Source organism: Anomaloglossus baeobatrachus, chromosome 4, assembly GCF_048569485.1.
Source record: "Anomaloglossus baeobatrachus isolate aAnoBae1 chromosome 4, aAnoBae1.hap1, whole genome shotgun sequence".
NCBI lineage: Eukaryota > Metazoa > Chordata > Amphibia > Anura > Aromobatidae > Anomaloglossus > Anomaloglossus baeobatrachus.
Genome location: NC_134356.1, coordinates 692618301 through 692635066, shown reverse-complemented (window position 1 = coordinate 692635066; position 16766 = coordinate 692618301). Strand labels below are relative to the sequence as shown.

Here is a 16766-nt window from a genome sequence, read left to right as displayed (position 1 = left end):
CATATACTGGACATGGTGCAGGCTGGGCTAGGGGCTGTAGGCACTATACACGGGCACATCTCATATACTGGACATGGTGCAGACTGGGCTAGGGGCTGTAGGCACTATACACTGGCACATCTCATATACTGGACATGGTGCAGACTGGGCTAGGGGCTGGAGGCACTATACACTGGCACATCTCATACACTGGACATGGTGCAGGCTGGGCTAGGGGCTGTAGGCACTATACACTGGCACATCTCATATACTGGACATGGTGCAGACTGGGCTAGGGGCTGGAGGCACTATACACTGGCACATCTCATATACTGGACATGGTGCAGGCTGGGCTAGGTTCTGTAGGCTCTATGCACTGGCATATCTCATATACTGGACATGGTGCAGGCTGGGCTATGAGCTGTAGGCAGTATACACTGGCACATCTCATATACTGGACATGGTGCAGGCTGGGCTAGGGGCTGGAGGCACTATACACTGGCACATCTCATATATTGGACATGGTGCAGACTGGGCTAGGGGCTGTAGGCACTATGCACTGGCACATCTCATATACTGGACATGGTGCAGCCTGGGCTAGGGGCTGTAGGCCCTATAAACGGGCACATCTCATATACTGGACATGGTGCAGACTGGGCTAGGGGCTGGAGGCACTATACACTGGCACATCTCATATACTGGACATGGTGCAGGCTGGGCTAGGGGCTGTAGGCACTATACACAGGCACATCTCATATACTGGACATGGTGCAGGCTGGGCTAGGGGCTGTAGACACTATACACTGGCACATCTCATATACTGGACATGGTGCAGGCTGGGATAGGGGCTGTAGGCACTATACACTGGCACATCTCATATACTGGACATGGTGCAGACTGGGCTAGGGGCTGTAGGCACTATACACTGGCACATCTCATATACTGGACATGGTGCAGGCTGGGCTAGGGCCTGTAGGCACTATACACGGGCACATCTCATATACTGGACATGGTGCAGACTGGGCTAGGGGCTGTAGGCACTATACACTGGTACATCTCATATAGTGAACATGGGGCAGGCTGGGCTAGGGGCTGGAGGCACTATACACTGGCACATCTCATATACTGGACATGGTGCAGGCTGGGCTAGGGGATGTAGGCACTATACACTGGCACATCTCATATACTGGACATGGTGCAGGCTGGGTTAGGGGATGTAGGCACTATACACTGGCACATCTCATATACTGGACATGGTGCAGGCTGGGCTAGGGGCTGTAGGCACTATACACGGGCACATCTCATATACTGGACATGGTGCAGGCTGGGCTAGGGGCTGTAGGCACTATACACGGGCACATCTCATATACTGGACATGGTGCAGGCTGGGTTAGGGGATGTAGGCACTATACACTGGCACATCTCATATACTGGACATGGTGCAGGCTGGGTTAGGGGATGTAGGCACTATACACTGGCACATCTCATATACTGGACATGGTGCAGGCTGGGCTAGGGGCTGTAGGCACTATACACGGGCACATCTCATATACTGGACATGGTGCAGGCTGGGCTAGGGGCTGTAGGCACTATACACGGGCACATCTCATATACTGGACATGGTGCAGACTGGGCTAGGGGCTGTAGGCAGTATACACTGGCACATCTCATATACTGGACATGGTGCAGACTGGGCTAGGGGCTGGAGGCACTATACACTGGCACATCTCATACACTGGACATGGTGCAGGCTGGGCTAGGGGCTGTAGGCACTATACACTGGCACATCTCATATACTGGACATGGTGCAGACTGGGCTAGGGGCTGGAGGCACTATACACTGGCACATCTCATATACTGGACATGGTGCAGGCTGGGCTAGGTTCTGTAGGCTCTATGCACTGGCATATCTCATATACTGGACATGGTGCAGGCTGGGCTATGAGCTGTAGGCAGTATACACTGGCACATCTCATATACTGGACATGGTGCAGGCTGGGCTAGGGGCTGGAGGCACTATACACTGGCACATCTCATATATTGGACATGGTGCAGACTGGGCTAGGGGCTGTAGGCACTATGCACTGGCACATCTCATATACTGGACATGGTGCAGCCTGGGCTAGGGGCTGTAGGCCCTATAAACGGGCACATCTCATATACTGGACATGGTGCAGACTGGGCTAGGGGCTGGAGGCACTATACACTGGCACATCTCATATACTGGACATGGTGCAGGCTGGGCTAGGGGCTGTAGGCACTATACACAGGCACATCTCATATACTGGACATGGTGCAGGCTGGGCTAGGGGCTGTAGACACTATACACTGGCACATCTCATATACTGGACATGGTGCAGGCTGGGATAGGGGCTGTAGGCACTATACACTGGCACATCTCATATACTGGACATGGTGCAGACTGGGCTAGGGGCTGTAGGCACTATACACTGGCACATCTCATATACTGGACATGGTGCAGGCTGGGCTAGGGGCTGTAGGCACTATACACTGGCACATCTCATATACTGGACATGGTGCAGACTGGGCTAGGGGCTGTAGGCACTATACACTGGTACATCTCATATAGTGGACATGGGGCAGGCTGGGCTAGGGGCTGGAGGCACTATACACGGGCACATCTCATATACTGGACATAGTGCAGGCTGGGCTAGGGGCTGGTGGCACTATACACTGGCACATCTCATATACTGGACATGGTGCAGGCTGGGCTAGGGGATGTAGGCACTATACACTGGCACATCTCATATACTGGACATGGTGCAGGCTGGGCTAGGGGATGTAGGCACTATACACTGGCACATCTCATATACTGGACATGGTGCAGGCTTGGCTAGGGGCTGTAGGCACTATACACTGGCACATCTCATATACTGGACATGGTGCAGGCTGGGCTAGGGGCTGTAGGCACTATACACGGGCACATCTCATATACTGGACATAGTGCAGGCTGGGCTAGGGGCTGGAGGCACTATACACTGGCACATCTCATATACTGGACATGGTGCAGACTGGGCTAGGGGCTGTAGGCACTATACACTGGCACATCTCATATACTGGACAAAGTGCAGACTGGGCTAGGGGCTGTAGGCACTATACTCGGGCACATCTCATATACTGGACATGGTGCAGACTGGGCTAGAGGCTGTAGGCCCTATACACGGGCACATCTCATATACTGGACATGGTGCAGGCTGGGCTAGGGGATGTAGGCACTATACACTGGCACATCTCATATACTGGACATGGTGCAGGCTTGGCTAGGGGCTGTAGGCACTATACACTGGCACATCTCATATACTGGACATGGTGCAGGCTGGGCTAGGGGCTGTAGGCACTATACACGGGCACATCTCATATACTGGACATAGTGCAGGCTGGGCTAGGGGTTGTAGGCACTATACACGGGCACTTCTCATATACTGGACATGGTGCAGGCTGGGCTAGGGGCTGTAGGCACTATACACTGGCACATCTCATATACTGGACATGGTGCAGGCTGGGCTATGAGCTGTAGGCAGTATACACTGGCACATCTCATATACTGGACATGGTGCAGGCTGGGTTAGGGGCTGTAGGCACTATACACTGGCACATCTCATATACTGGACATGGTGCAGACTGGGCTAGGGGCTGTAGGCACTATACACGGGCACTTCTCATATACTGGACATGGTGCAGGCTGGGCTATGGGCTGTAGGCACTATACACTGGCACATCTCATATACTGGACATAGTGCAGGCTGGGCTAGGGGCTGTAGGCACTATACACTGGCACATCTCATATACTGGACATGGTGCAGACTGGGCTAGGGGCTGTAGGCACTATACACGGGCACTTCTCATATACTGGACATGGTGCAGGCTGGGCTAGGGGCTGTAGGCACTATACACTGGCACATCTTATATACTGGACATGGTGCAGGCTGGGCTAGGGGCTGTAGGCACTATACACTGGCCCCTCTCATATACTGGACATGGTGCAGGCTGGTCTAGGGGCTGTAGGCACTATACACGGGCACTTCTCATATACTGGACATGGTGCAGGCTGGGCTAGGGGCTGTAGGCACTATACACTGGCCCCTCTCATATACTGGACATGGTGCAGGCTGGGCTAGGGGCTGTAGGCACTATACACGGGCACATCTCATATACTGGACATAGTGCAGGCTGGGCTAGGGGCTGGAGGCACTATACACTGGCACATCTCATATACTGGACATGGTGCAGACTGGGCTAGGGGCTGTAGGCACTATACACTGGCACATCTCATATACTGGACATGGTGCAGACTGGGCTAGGGGCTGTAGGCACTATACACGGGCACATCTCATATACTGGACATGGTGCAGACTGGGCTAGAGGCTGTAGGCCCTATACACGGGCACATCTCATATACTGGACATGGTGCAGGCTGGGCTAGGGGCTGTAGGCAGTATACACTGGCCCCTCTCATATACTGGACATGGTGCAGGCTGGGCTAGGGGCTGTAGGCACTATACACGGGCACTTCTCATATACTGGACATGGTGCAGGCTGGGCTAGGGGTTGTAGGCACTATACACGGGCACTTCTCATATACTGGACATGGTGCAGGCTGGGCTAGGGGCTGTAGGCACTATACACTGGCACATCTCATATACTGGACATGGTGCAGGCTGGGCTAGGGGCTGTAGGCACTATACACTGGCACATCTCATATACTGGAGATGGTGCAGGCTGGGCTATGAGCTGTAGGCAGTATACACTGGCACATCTCATATACTGGACATGGTGCAGGCTGGGCTAGGGGCTGTAGGCACTATACACTGGCACATCTCATATACTGGAGATGGTGCAGGCTGGGCTATGAGCTGTAGGCAGTATACACTGGCACTTCTCATATACTGGACATGGTGCAGGCTGGGCTAGGGGTTGTAGGCACTATACACGGGCACTTCTCATATACTGGACATGGTGCAGGCTGGGCTAGGGGCTGTAGGCACTATACACTGGCACATCTCATATACTGGACATGGTGCAGACTGGGCTAGGGGCTGTAGGCACTATACACGGGCACATCTCATATACTGGACATGGTGCAGACTGGGCTAGAGGCTGTAGGCCCTATACACGGGCACATCTCATATACTGGACATAGTGCAGGCTGGGCTAGGGGCTGGAGGCACTATACACTGGCACATCTCATATACTGGACATGGTGCAGACTGGGCTAGGGGCTGTAGGCACTATACACTGGCACATCTTATATACTGGACATGGTGCAGACTGGGCTAGGGGCTGTAGGCACTATACACGGGCACATCTCATATACTGGACATGGTGCAGACTGGGCTAGAGGCTGTAGGCCCTATACACGGGCACATCTCATATACTGGACATGGTGCAGGCTGGGCTAGGGGCTGTAGGCACTATACACGGGCACTTCTCATATACTGGACATGGTGCAGGCTGGGCTAGGGGTTGTAGGCACTATACACGGGCACTTCTCATATACTGGACATGGTGCAGGCTGGGCTAGGGGCTGTAGGCACTATACACTGGCACATCTCATATACTGGACATGGTGCAGGCTGGGCTATGAGCTGTAGGCAGTATACACTGGCACATCTCATATACTGGACATGGTGCAGGCTGGGCTATGAGCTGTAGGCACTATACACAGGCACATCTCATATACTGGACATGGTGCAGGCTGGGCTAGGGGCTGTAGGCACTATACACGGGCACATCTGATATACTGGACATAGTGCAGGCTGGGCTATGGGCTGTAGGCACTATACACTGGCACATCTCATATACTGGACATAGTGCAGGCTGGGCTAGGGGCTGTAGGCACTATACACTGGCACATCTCATATACTGGACATGGTGCAGGCTGGGCTAGGGGCTGTAGGCACTATACACGGGCACTTCTCATATACTGGACATGGTGCAGGCTGGGCTAGGGGCTGTAGGCACTATACACTGGCACATCTTATATACTGGACATGGTGCAGGCTGGGCTAGGGGCTGTAGGCACTATACACTGGCCCCTCTCATATACTGGACATGGTGCAGGCTGGGCTAGGGGCTGTAGGCACTATACACGGGCACTTCTCATATACTGGACATGGTGCAGGCTGGGCTAGGGGCTGTAGGCACTATACACTGGCCCCTCTCATATACTGGACATGGTGCAGGCTGGGCTAGGGGCTGTAGGCACTATACACTGGCCCCTCTCATATACTGGACATGGTGCAGGCTGGGCTATGAGCTGTAGGCACTATACACAGGCACATCTCATATACTGGACATGGTGCAGGCTGGGCTAGGGGCTGTAGGCACTATACACTGGCACATCTCATATACTGGACATGGTGCAGGCTGGGCTAGGGGCTGTAGGCAGTATACACTGGCCCCTCCCATATACTGGACATGGTGCAGGCTCGGCTAGGGGCTGTAGGCAGTATACACTGGCCCCTCTCATATACTGGACATGGTGCAGGCTGGGCTAGGGGCTGTAGGCAGTATACACGGGCACTTCTCATATACTGGACATGGTGCAGGCTGGGCTAGGGGCTGTAGGCACTATACACTGGCACATCTCATATACTAGACATGGTGCAGGCTGGGCTAGGGGCTGTAGGCAGTATACACTGGCCCCTCCCATATACTGGACATGGTGCAGGCTCGGCTAGGGGCTGTAGGCAGTATACACTGGCCCCTCTCATATACTGGACATGGTGCAGGCTGGGCTAGGGGCTGTAGGCACTATACACTGGCACATCTCATATACTGGACATGGTGCAGACTGGGCTAGGGGCTGTAGGCACTATACACTGGCACATCTCATATACTGGACATGGTGCAGGCTGGGCTAGGGGCTGTAGGCAGTATACACTGGCCCCTCCCATATACTGGACATGGTGCAGGCTCGGCTAGGGGCTGTAGGCAGTATACACTGGCCCCTCTCATATACTGGACATGGTGCAGGCTGGGCTAGGGGCTGTAGGCAGTATACACGGGCACTTCTCATATACTGGACATGGTGCAGGCTGGGCTAGGGGCTGTAGGCACTATACACTGGCACATCTCATATACTGGACATGGTGCAGGCTGGGCTAGGGGCTGTAGGCAGTATACACTGGCCCCTCCCATATACTGGACATGGTGCAGGCTCGGCTAGGGGCTGTAGGCAGTATACACTGGCCCCTCTCATATACTGGACATGGTGCAGGCTGGGCTAGGGGCTGTAGGCACTATACACTGGCACATCTCATATACTGGACATGGTGCAGGCTGGGCTAGGGGCTGTAGGCACTATACACTGGCACATCTCATATACTGGACATGGTGCAGACTGGGCTAGGGGCTGTAGGCACTATACACTGGCACACCTCTTATACTGGACATGGTGCAGGCTGGGCTATGAGCTGTAGGCAGTATACACTGGTACATCTCATATACTGGACATGGTGCAGGCTGGGCTAGGGGCTGTAGGCACTATACACTGGCACATCTCATATACTGGACATGGTGCAGGCTGGGCTAGGGGCTGTAGGCAGTATACACTGGCCCCTCCCATATACTGGACATGGTGCAGGCTCGGCTAGGGGCTGTAGGCAGTATACACTGGCCCCTCTCATATACTGGACATGGTGCAGGCTGGGCTAGGGGCTGTAGGCAGTATACACGGGCACTTCTCATATACTGGACATGGTGCAGGCTGGGCTAGGGGCTGTAGGCACTATACACTGGCACATCTCATATACTGGACATGGTGCAGGCTGGGCTAGGGGCTGTAGGCACTATACACTGGCACATCTCATATACTGGACATGGTGCAGGCTGGGCTAGGGGCTGTAGGCACTATACACTGGCACATCTCATATACTGGACATGGTGCAGGCTGGGCTAGGGGCTGTAGGCACTATACACTGGCACATCTCATATACTGGACATGGTGCAGGCTGGGCTAGGGGCTGTAGGCAGTATACACTGGCCCCTCCCATATACTGGACATGGTGCAGGCTCGGCTAGGGGCTGTAGGCAGTATACACTGGCCCCTCTCATATACTGGACATGGTGCAGGCTGGGCTAGGGGCTGTAGGCAGTATACACGGGCACTTCTCATATACTGGACATGGTGCAGGCTGGGCTAGGGGCTGTAGGCACTATACACTGGCACATCTTATATACTGGACATGGTGCAGGCTGGGCTAGGGGCTGTAGGCACTATACACTGGCCCCTCTCATATACTGGACATGGTGCAGGCTGGTCTAGGGGCTGTAGGCACTATACACGGGCACTTCTCATATACTGGACATGGTGCAGGCTGGGCTAGGGGCTGTAGGCACTATACACTGGCCCCTCTCATATACTGGACATGGTGCAGGCTGGGCTAGGGGCTGTAGGCACTATACACGGGCACATCTCATATACTGGACATAGTGCAGGCTGGGCTAGGGGCTGGAGGCACTATACACTGGCACATCTCATATACTGGACATGGTGCAGACTGGGCTAGGGGCTGTAGGCACTATACACTGGCACATCTCATATACTGGACATGGTGCAGACTGGGCTAGGGGCTGTAGGCACTATACACGGGCACATCTCATATACTGGACATGGTGCAGACTGGGCTAGAGGCTGTAGGCCCTATACACGGGCACATCTCATATACTGGACATGGTGCAGGCTGGGCTAGGGGCTGTAGGCAGTATACACTGGCCCCTCTCATATACTGGACATGGTGCAGGCTGGGCTAGGGGCTGTAGGCACTATACACGGGCACTTCTCATATACTGGACATGGTGCAGGCTGGGCTAGGGGTTGTAGGCACTATACACGGGCACTTCTCATATACTGGACATGGTGCAGGCTGGGCTAGGGGCTGTAGGCACTATACACTGGCACATCTCATATACTGGACATGGTGCAGGCTGGGCTAGGGGCTGTAGGCACTATACACTGGCACATCTCATATACTGGAGATGGTGCAGGCTGGGCTATGAGCTGTAGGCAGTATACACTGGCACATCTCATATACTGGACATGGTGCAGGCTGGGCTAGGGGCTGTAGGCACTATACACTGGCACATCTCATATACTGGAGATGGTGCAGGCTGGGCTATGAGCTGTAGGCAGTATACACTGGCACTTCTCATATACTGGACATGGTGCAGGCTGGGCTAGGGGTTGTAGGCACTATACACGGGCACTTCTCATATACTGGACATGGTGCAGGCTGGGCTAGGGGCTGTAGGCACTATACACTGGCACATCTCATATACTGGACATGGTGCAGACTGGGCTAGGGGCTGTAGGCACTATACACGGGCACATCTCATATACTGGACATGGTGCAGACTGGGCTAGAGGCTGTAGGCCCTATACACGGGCACATCTCATATACTGGACATAGTGCAGGCTGGGCTAGGGGCTGGAGGCACTATACACTGGCACATCTCATATACTGGACATGGTGCAGACTGGGCTAGGGGCTGTAGGCACTATACACTGGCACATCTCATATACTGGACATGGTGCAGACTGGGCTAGGGGCTGTAGGCACTATACACGGGCACATCTCATATACTGGACATGGTGCAGACTGGGCTAGAGGCTGTAGGCCCTATACACGGGCACATCTCATATACTGGACATGGTGCAGGCTGGGCTAGGGGCTGTAGGCACTATACACGGGCACTTCTCATATACTGGACATGGTGCAGGCTGGGCTAGGGGTTGTAGGCACTATACACGGGCACTTCTCATATACTGGACATGGTGCAGGCTGGGCTAGGGGCTGTAGGCACTATACACTGGCACATCTCATATACTGGACATGGTGCAGGCTGGGCTATGAGCTGTAGGCAGTATACACTGGCACATCTCATATACTGGACATGGTGCAGGCTGGGCTATGAGCTGTAGGCACTATACACAGGCACATCTCATATACTGGACATGGTGCAGGCTGGGCTAGGGGCTGTAGGCACTATACACGGGCACATCTGATATACTGGACATAGTGCAGGCTGGGCTATGGGCTGTAGGCACTATACACTGGCACATCTCATATACTGGACATAGTGCAGGCTGGGCTAGGGGCTGTAGGCACTATACACTGGCACATCTCATATACTGGACATGGTGCAGGCTGGGCTAGGGGCTGTAGGCACTATACACGGGCACTTCTCATATACTGGACATGGTGCAGGCTGGGCTAGGGGCTGTAGGCACTATACACTGGCACATCTTATATACTGGACATGGTGCAGGCTGGGCTAGGGGCTGTAGGCACTATACACTGGCCCCTCTCATATACTGGACATGGTGCAGGCTGGGCTAGGGGCTGTAGGCACTATACACGGGCACTTCTCATATACTGGACATGGTGCAGGCTGGGCTAGGGGCTGTAGGCACTATACACTGGCCCCTCTCATATACTGGACATGGTGCAGGCTGGGCTAGGGGCTGTAGGCACTATACACTGGCCCCTCTCATATACTGGACATGGTGCAGGCTGGGCTATGAGCTGTAGGCACTATACACAGGCACATCTCATATACTGGACATGGTGCAGGCTGGGCTAGGGGCTGTAGGCACTATACACTGGCACATCTCATATACTGGACATGGTGCAGGCTGGGCTAGGGGCTGTAGGCAGTATACACTGGCCCCTCCCATATACTGGACATGGTGCAGGCTCGGCTAGGGGCTGTAGGCAGTATACACTGGCCCCTCTCATATACTGGACATGGTGCAGGCTGGGCTAGGGGCTGTAGGCAGTATACACGGGCACTTCTCATATACTGGACATGGTGCAGGCTGGGCTAGGGGCTGTAGGCACTATACACTGGCACATCTCATATACTAGACATGGTGCAGGCTGGGCTAGGGGCTGTAGGCAGTATACACTGGCCCCTCCCATATACTGGACATGGTGCAGGCTCGGCTAGGGGCTGTAGGCAGTATACACTGGCCCCTCTCATATACTGGACATGGTGCAGGCTGGGCTAGGGGCTGTAGGCACTATACACTGGCACATCTCATATACTGGACATGGTGCAGACTGGGCTAGGGGCTGTAGGCACTATACACTGGCACATCTCATATACTGGACATGGTGCAGGCTGGGCTAGGGGCTGTAGGCAGTATACACTGGCCCCTCCCATATACTGGACATGGTGCAGGCTCGGCTAGGGGCTGTAGGCAGTATACACTGGCCCCTCTCATATACTGGACATGGTGCAGGCTGGGCTAGGGGCTGTAGGCAGTATACACGGGCACTTCTCATATACTGGACATGGTGCAGGCTGGGCTAGGGGCTGTAGGCACTATACACTGGCACATCTCATATACTGGACATGGTGCAGGCTGGGCTAGGGGCTGTAGGCAGTATACACTGGCCCCTCCCATATACTGGACATGGTGCAGGCTCGGCTAGGGGCTGTAGGCAGTATACACTGGCCCCTCTCATATACTGGACATGGTGCAGGCTGGGCTAGGGGCTGTAGGCACTATACACTGGCACATCTCATATACTGGACATGGTGCAGGCTGGGCTAGGGGCTGTAGGCACTATACACTGGCACATCTCATATACTGGACATGGTGCAGACTGGGCTAGGGGCTGTAGGCACTATACACTGGCACACCTCTTATACTGGACATGGTGCAGGCTGGGCTATGAGCTGTAGGCAGTATACACTGGTACATCTCATATACTGGACATGGTGCAGGCTGGGCTAGGGGCTGTAGGCACTATACACTGGCACATCTCATATACTGGACATGGTGCAGGCTGGGCTAGGGGCTGTAGGCAGTATACACTGGCCCCTCCCATATACTGGACATGGTGCAGGCTCGGCTAGGGGCTGTAGGCAGTATACACTGGCCCCTCTCATATACTGGACATGGTGCAGGCTGGGCTAGGGGCTGTAGGCAGTATACACGGGCACTTCTCATATACTGGACATGGTGCAGGCTGGGCTAGGGGCTGTAGGCACTATACACTGGCACATCTCATATACTGGACATGGTGCAGGCTGGGCTAGGGGCTGTAGGCACTATACACTGGCACATCTCATATACTGGACATGGTGCAGGCTGGGCTAGGGGCTGTAGGCACTATACACTGGCACATCTCATATACTGGACATGGTGCAGGCTGGGCTAGGGGCTGTAGGCACTATACACTGGCACATCTCATATACTGGACATGGTGCAGGCTGGGCTAGGGGCTGTAGGCAGTATACACTGGCCCCTCCCATATACTGGACATGGTGCAGGCTCGGCTAGGGGCTGTAGGCAGTATACACTGGCCCCTCTCATATACTGGACATGGTGCAGGCTGGGCTAGGGGCTGTAGGCAGTATACACGGGCACTTCTCATATACTGGACATGGTGCAGGCTGGGCTAGGGTGTAGATGCATTCTAATCTGCTTCAGCTATTACTCTGCCTGTATAATGTTGCAGGGATTTCTTATCCCCCTTCTTACCTGTTCTGCTTTCATAGTATAAGTTATGGGGACATATAGCTGCTGTATTGTTATCACCGTGCACAAATGTAAACTGTGTCTATTCTGATTTATTGCTCTATAAGGACTTCAAAAACATAAAGCATCATCCTCCTGGAGTGAAGGGACAGACGAATATAAGCCCATCTTCATGCCATTGAGTATAAGACCGGCCGTTCTGAAGAAGAGAAGTAAGAGCAGTGACGGTAATGTGGGGAACCTCTGCAATGTGGAGGAGATGATTATTATTTGGCCACGACTCTAACTTGTATAAAGTAATCCTCGGTTTTTCTACACTTTCTGCGATGTTCTTCTATAATTGTATCCCCCAATGTCCGCTAATATCCTGTGCAGCCCGGTGCGGTGTCAGAAGAGCGTACATTATTAACCCTATCATGTATAGACTGATCGTCCATCCAGAAAATCCGTAAATCCATCTGTTGTATGATGGTGTCATGGCATCTAGATTGTAGATCGTGATCTCTGTATCATCTGAACATTTCTTCTTTCTACAGATAAATCTTCCGGATTCCTAACTCCATCCTCCGGTAAGTGACCCATGTACAATCTACACCTCACCCCCTGTCTATAGAGAGATCACACCCAATAATCTGTTTCAGTGATCTAATGGTGACATGACATTTCAGAGCAATACACTCAGCATTACTGTGACCCATGATCTCTGAACAAATATCACCCTTCTATGTGTTGGACATCTTGCTTGATGCCACAAGTTCCTATGCAGAGCACAGCATTCTAGACTACATAGGCAGCGGCTGAGATTACAAAGCTTTCAATAGGATGAAGTGAGCTTTGTTATCTCACTTGCTGCCTATGCAGAGCACAGCAGCAGATGACAAACACTTCTTGACTGCTATGTTGTGCATAGGCAGCGACTGAAAAGACAAGGGCTCCCACCTCCACTGAGACCTATCAGGGAGATATTCCCAAACAAACAATAAGGTAAAATAATCCTAAAGCTGGTACCTGCCTTTTCTAATGGTTTGGCCTCGGATTGGGGTTGGGCTGCAGTCACACAACCATTGATCTCCATGTGTTGCCCATTATTAAACAGGCACCGTACTGACTCAGAGGTTTTAATTGGTTATGACTAAGAGAATTCTCTTGAAATGCAAAATTGGACCAACTAAACCTGGTATCTCATATATTTGTATGTCTCCGTTTTTGAAGATTTTATAAAAAAAAAAAGTTGGAATAAAGGAGGAGCCAGACTTGCAATATTTTTTCTGTCAAAAAATATAATTGATCAATATACACAACCATATTAAACATGAATCCATGTTTTGATCTGTAAAGGCTGCTTTACACCAGAAGCTCTATCGTGCGATAGTTCGTCGGGGTCACGGTTTTTGTGACGCACATTCAGCATCGCTTGCGATGCCGGCCTGTGTGATACCTCCTAGCGACGCAGTATCGCTCACAAATCGTGAGTCGTGTACTGCTCGCTAGGTTCCATAATATCGTTTAATTTAATTGTTCATCGTTCCCGGGGTAGGTAGCACACGCCGCTCCGTGTGACACCCTGGGAACGATGAACATCGCTTACCTGCGACCCGCGGCTCTCGCTGGCTATGTGGAAGGAAGGAGGTGGGTGGGATGTTTACGCCCCGTTCATCTCCGCCCCTCCGCTTCTATTGGCCGGCGGCCGTGTGACGTCGCTGTGACGCCGAACGTCCCTCCCACTCCAGGAAGTGGACGTTCGCCGCCCACAGCGAGGTCGGACAGGAAGTAAGTATGTGTGACGGGGGTTACAGACTTTGTGCGCCACGGGCAGCGATTTGCCCGTGACGCAAAAAGGACGGGGGCGGGTACGATCGATCGTGAAATTGCACAATCGGTCGTACCGTGTAAAGCAGCCTTAAGACTCAGACCACATCTTAATCTAATCTGCGATGTGGATTACAGTCAGCAGTTAACCCCGCCACCATCCGGCAATTTTCCGTTTTTCATTTTTGTTTTTTCCTCCCCTTCTTCCAAGAGCCATAACTTTTTTAGTTTTCCGCCAATGTAGCCATATGAGGGCATGCTTTTCGTGGTACATGTTGTACTTTTGATTGATACTATTCATTCTGACACATATTTAATTTAAAAACAGAAAAAAAAATTGCAAGTGTAGTGAAGTTGCCAAAAAAAAGGGTGTAATTCCAATTTTTTTATTTATTTACCATGTTCAGTATTTGGAAAAGTAACCCGGCATTATGATTCCCCAGGTTAGTATAAGCTCATTGATACCAAAATATTCAGAATTTGTAAAAAGAAAAATAAAAAATAAATAAATAAATTACGCTTTTGTCGCCATTTTCTGAGCCCCATAGCGTTCTCATTTTTCTGGATCTGGAGCTCAGTTACAGCCTACACTCCTTGACAGAAGTTCTGTCACTTATCCATATTATGTAAATAAAAGCTTATAACCTGACTTTAAATTCATGCATTGGTTTCATAAATTACTCTTTTGAAAGCTGAAACCCTCCAAATTTGGTTCAGGTTATGAAATAAAGTTGCTGCAAAGCTGAAATATTCATCATTTAATGAACACATAAAGGTCAGATTTTGGCAAGACAAAAGTTTTGTCTCCTTGTCATAGAATCCTAGTTTACATCCTCACCTGTGCTCACTAAATGATTGGTTAATTATTGGTTGTTTATAAATAGAAACCCAGCCTGCTAGACCTTCACTTGAACTGCAACTTTACCTCTGACAACAAAAATTTACCCTGCGACCAAAGCCTTGATTATCAAGAGGCTGAAGACCAGATCCACTGCAGAGGTGGCTGGCACCTTTAATGTGTCTCAGCGTCAAGTACAAAGAATTAAAAAAGATTTGAAGAGACTGGAGATGTTTTTGAAAAGCCCAGTTCTGGCAGATTCCGCAAGACAACTGCTCAGGAGGAATGTTTGTTGAATAGAAAATCAAAAGCCAGCCCCTCTGCCACTGCAGCAGAGCTCCAATAGGCCTGGTCTCCTCAAGTCCCTGTTAACTAGAACAGTTTATAGGATTCTGTCTCGAAATGGCCTCCATGGTCGAATCAGTGCCCAGAAGTCAGCACTAAACAAAAGGCAATTAAAAGTCCCACAACCTGCCAAACAGATGGACACTGGAAAAGTGGCAGAAGGTGGATTTCTCTGATGAATCTTCATTGAATTACACCACAGCCGCTGCAGATACTGCAGGAGACCTACTGGAGCCTTTATGGATCCAGAAAACAGTTAGGTTTTGTGGTGGAAAGATCATGGTTTGGGGTTCCATTCAGTATGGGAGTGTGCGAAACATTTGCAAGGTGGAAGGCAATATCAATAGCCTAAAATATCAAGAAGTATTAGTTACCACTTACATTCACAATCATAAAAGGGGTCCAATTCTGCAGCAGGATGGTGCTCCATCTCATACATCCATCTCTACAACAAAGTTCCTCCTGTCAAAGAAGATCAAGGTGCTCAAGGACTGGCCAGTCCAGTCACCAAACATGAACAGCATTGAGCATGTTTGGGGTAGGGTGAAAGAGGAAGCTTGGAAGACAAAACCAAAGAATCTAGATGACCTCTGGGAGGCATGTAAGATGCATTCTCTGCTATTCCTGATGACTTCATCAATAAATTGTATGAATCATTGTTGAACCGCATGGATGTGGTCCTTCAAGCTCATGGAAGTCACACAAAATATTAAATATGTCTCTAATATCACCACAACGTCATTCACCAATGTTATGCAGCATATCTTTGTATTAGAAGTTAATTATTTGTTTGAATTTCACATTATTTTCTGTGAGCGACAAAACTTTTGTCTTGACAAAATCTGACCTTTCTGTGTTCATTAAATGATCAATATTTCAGCTTTGGAGCAACTTTATTTTCATAACCTAAACCAAATTTGGAAGGATTTCAGCTTTCAAAAGAGTAATTTATAAAACCAATGGACGAATTTAAAGTCAGATTATAAGCTTTTATTTACATAACATGGATAAGTGACAGAACTTCTGTCAGGGACTGTATTTTTTTGCATCATCAGCTGCTGCTTTTAATGATGCAATGTTTGTGCAGATGTGATGTTTTCATCACCTTTTATTGCATTTTAATGCAATGTTGTGAGGACCAAAAAACGTAACTCTAGCTGGTTTTAATTTTTCTTTTCTCACCACGCCATGTACCAGTCTCATTAATTATTTTTTTATTTTAATAGATCGGTCATTTCTGAATTCTGCGATACTAAATACTTGTATGTGTATTATTATTATTAT

The 16766-nt window shown here is 50.9% G+C and overlaps 1 protein-coding gene across 1 annotated transcript in view; it reads left to right on the top strand.

Annotated features, from left to right (window-relative positions):
- Window positions 1–16766, top strand: part of LOC142302168 (uncharacterized) — a 552463-nt gene that overhangs the window by 153366 nt on the left and 382331 nt on the right. The window contains exons 10-11 of the mRNA XM_075343251.1: window positions 12598–12702; window positions 13027–13059. Of these exons, the coding sequence (XP_075199366.1) occupies window positions 12598–12702; window positions 13027–13059 (138 nt within the window). The remainder of the gene's footprint in view (window positions 1–12597; window positions 12703–13026; window positions 13060–16766) is intronic.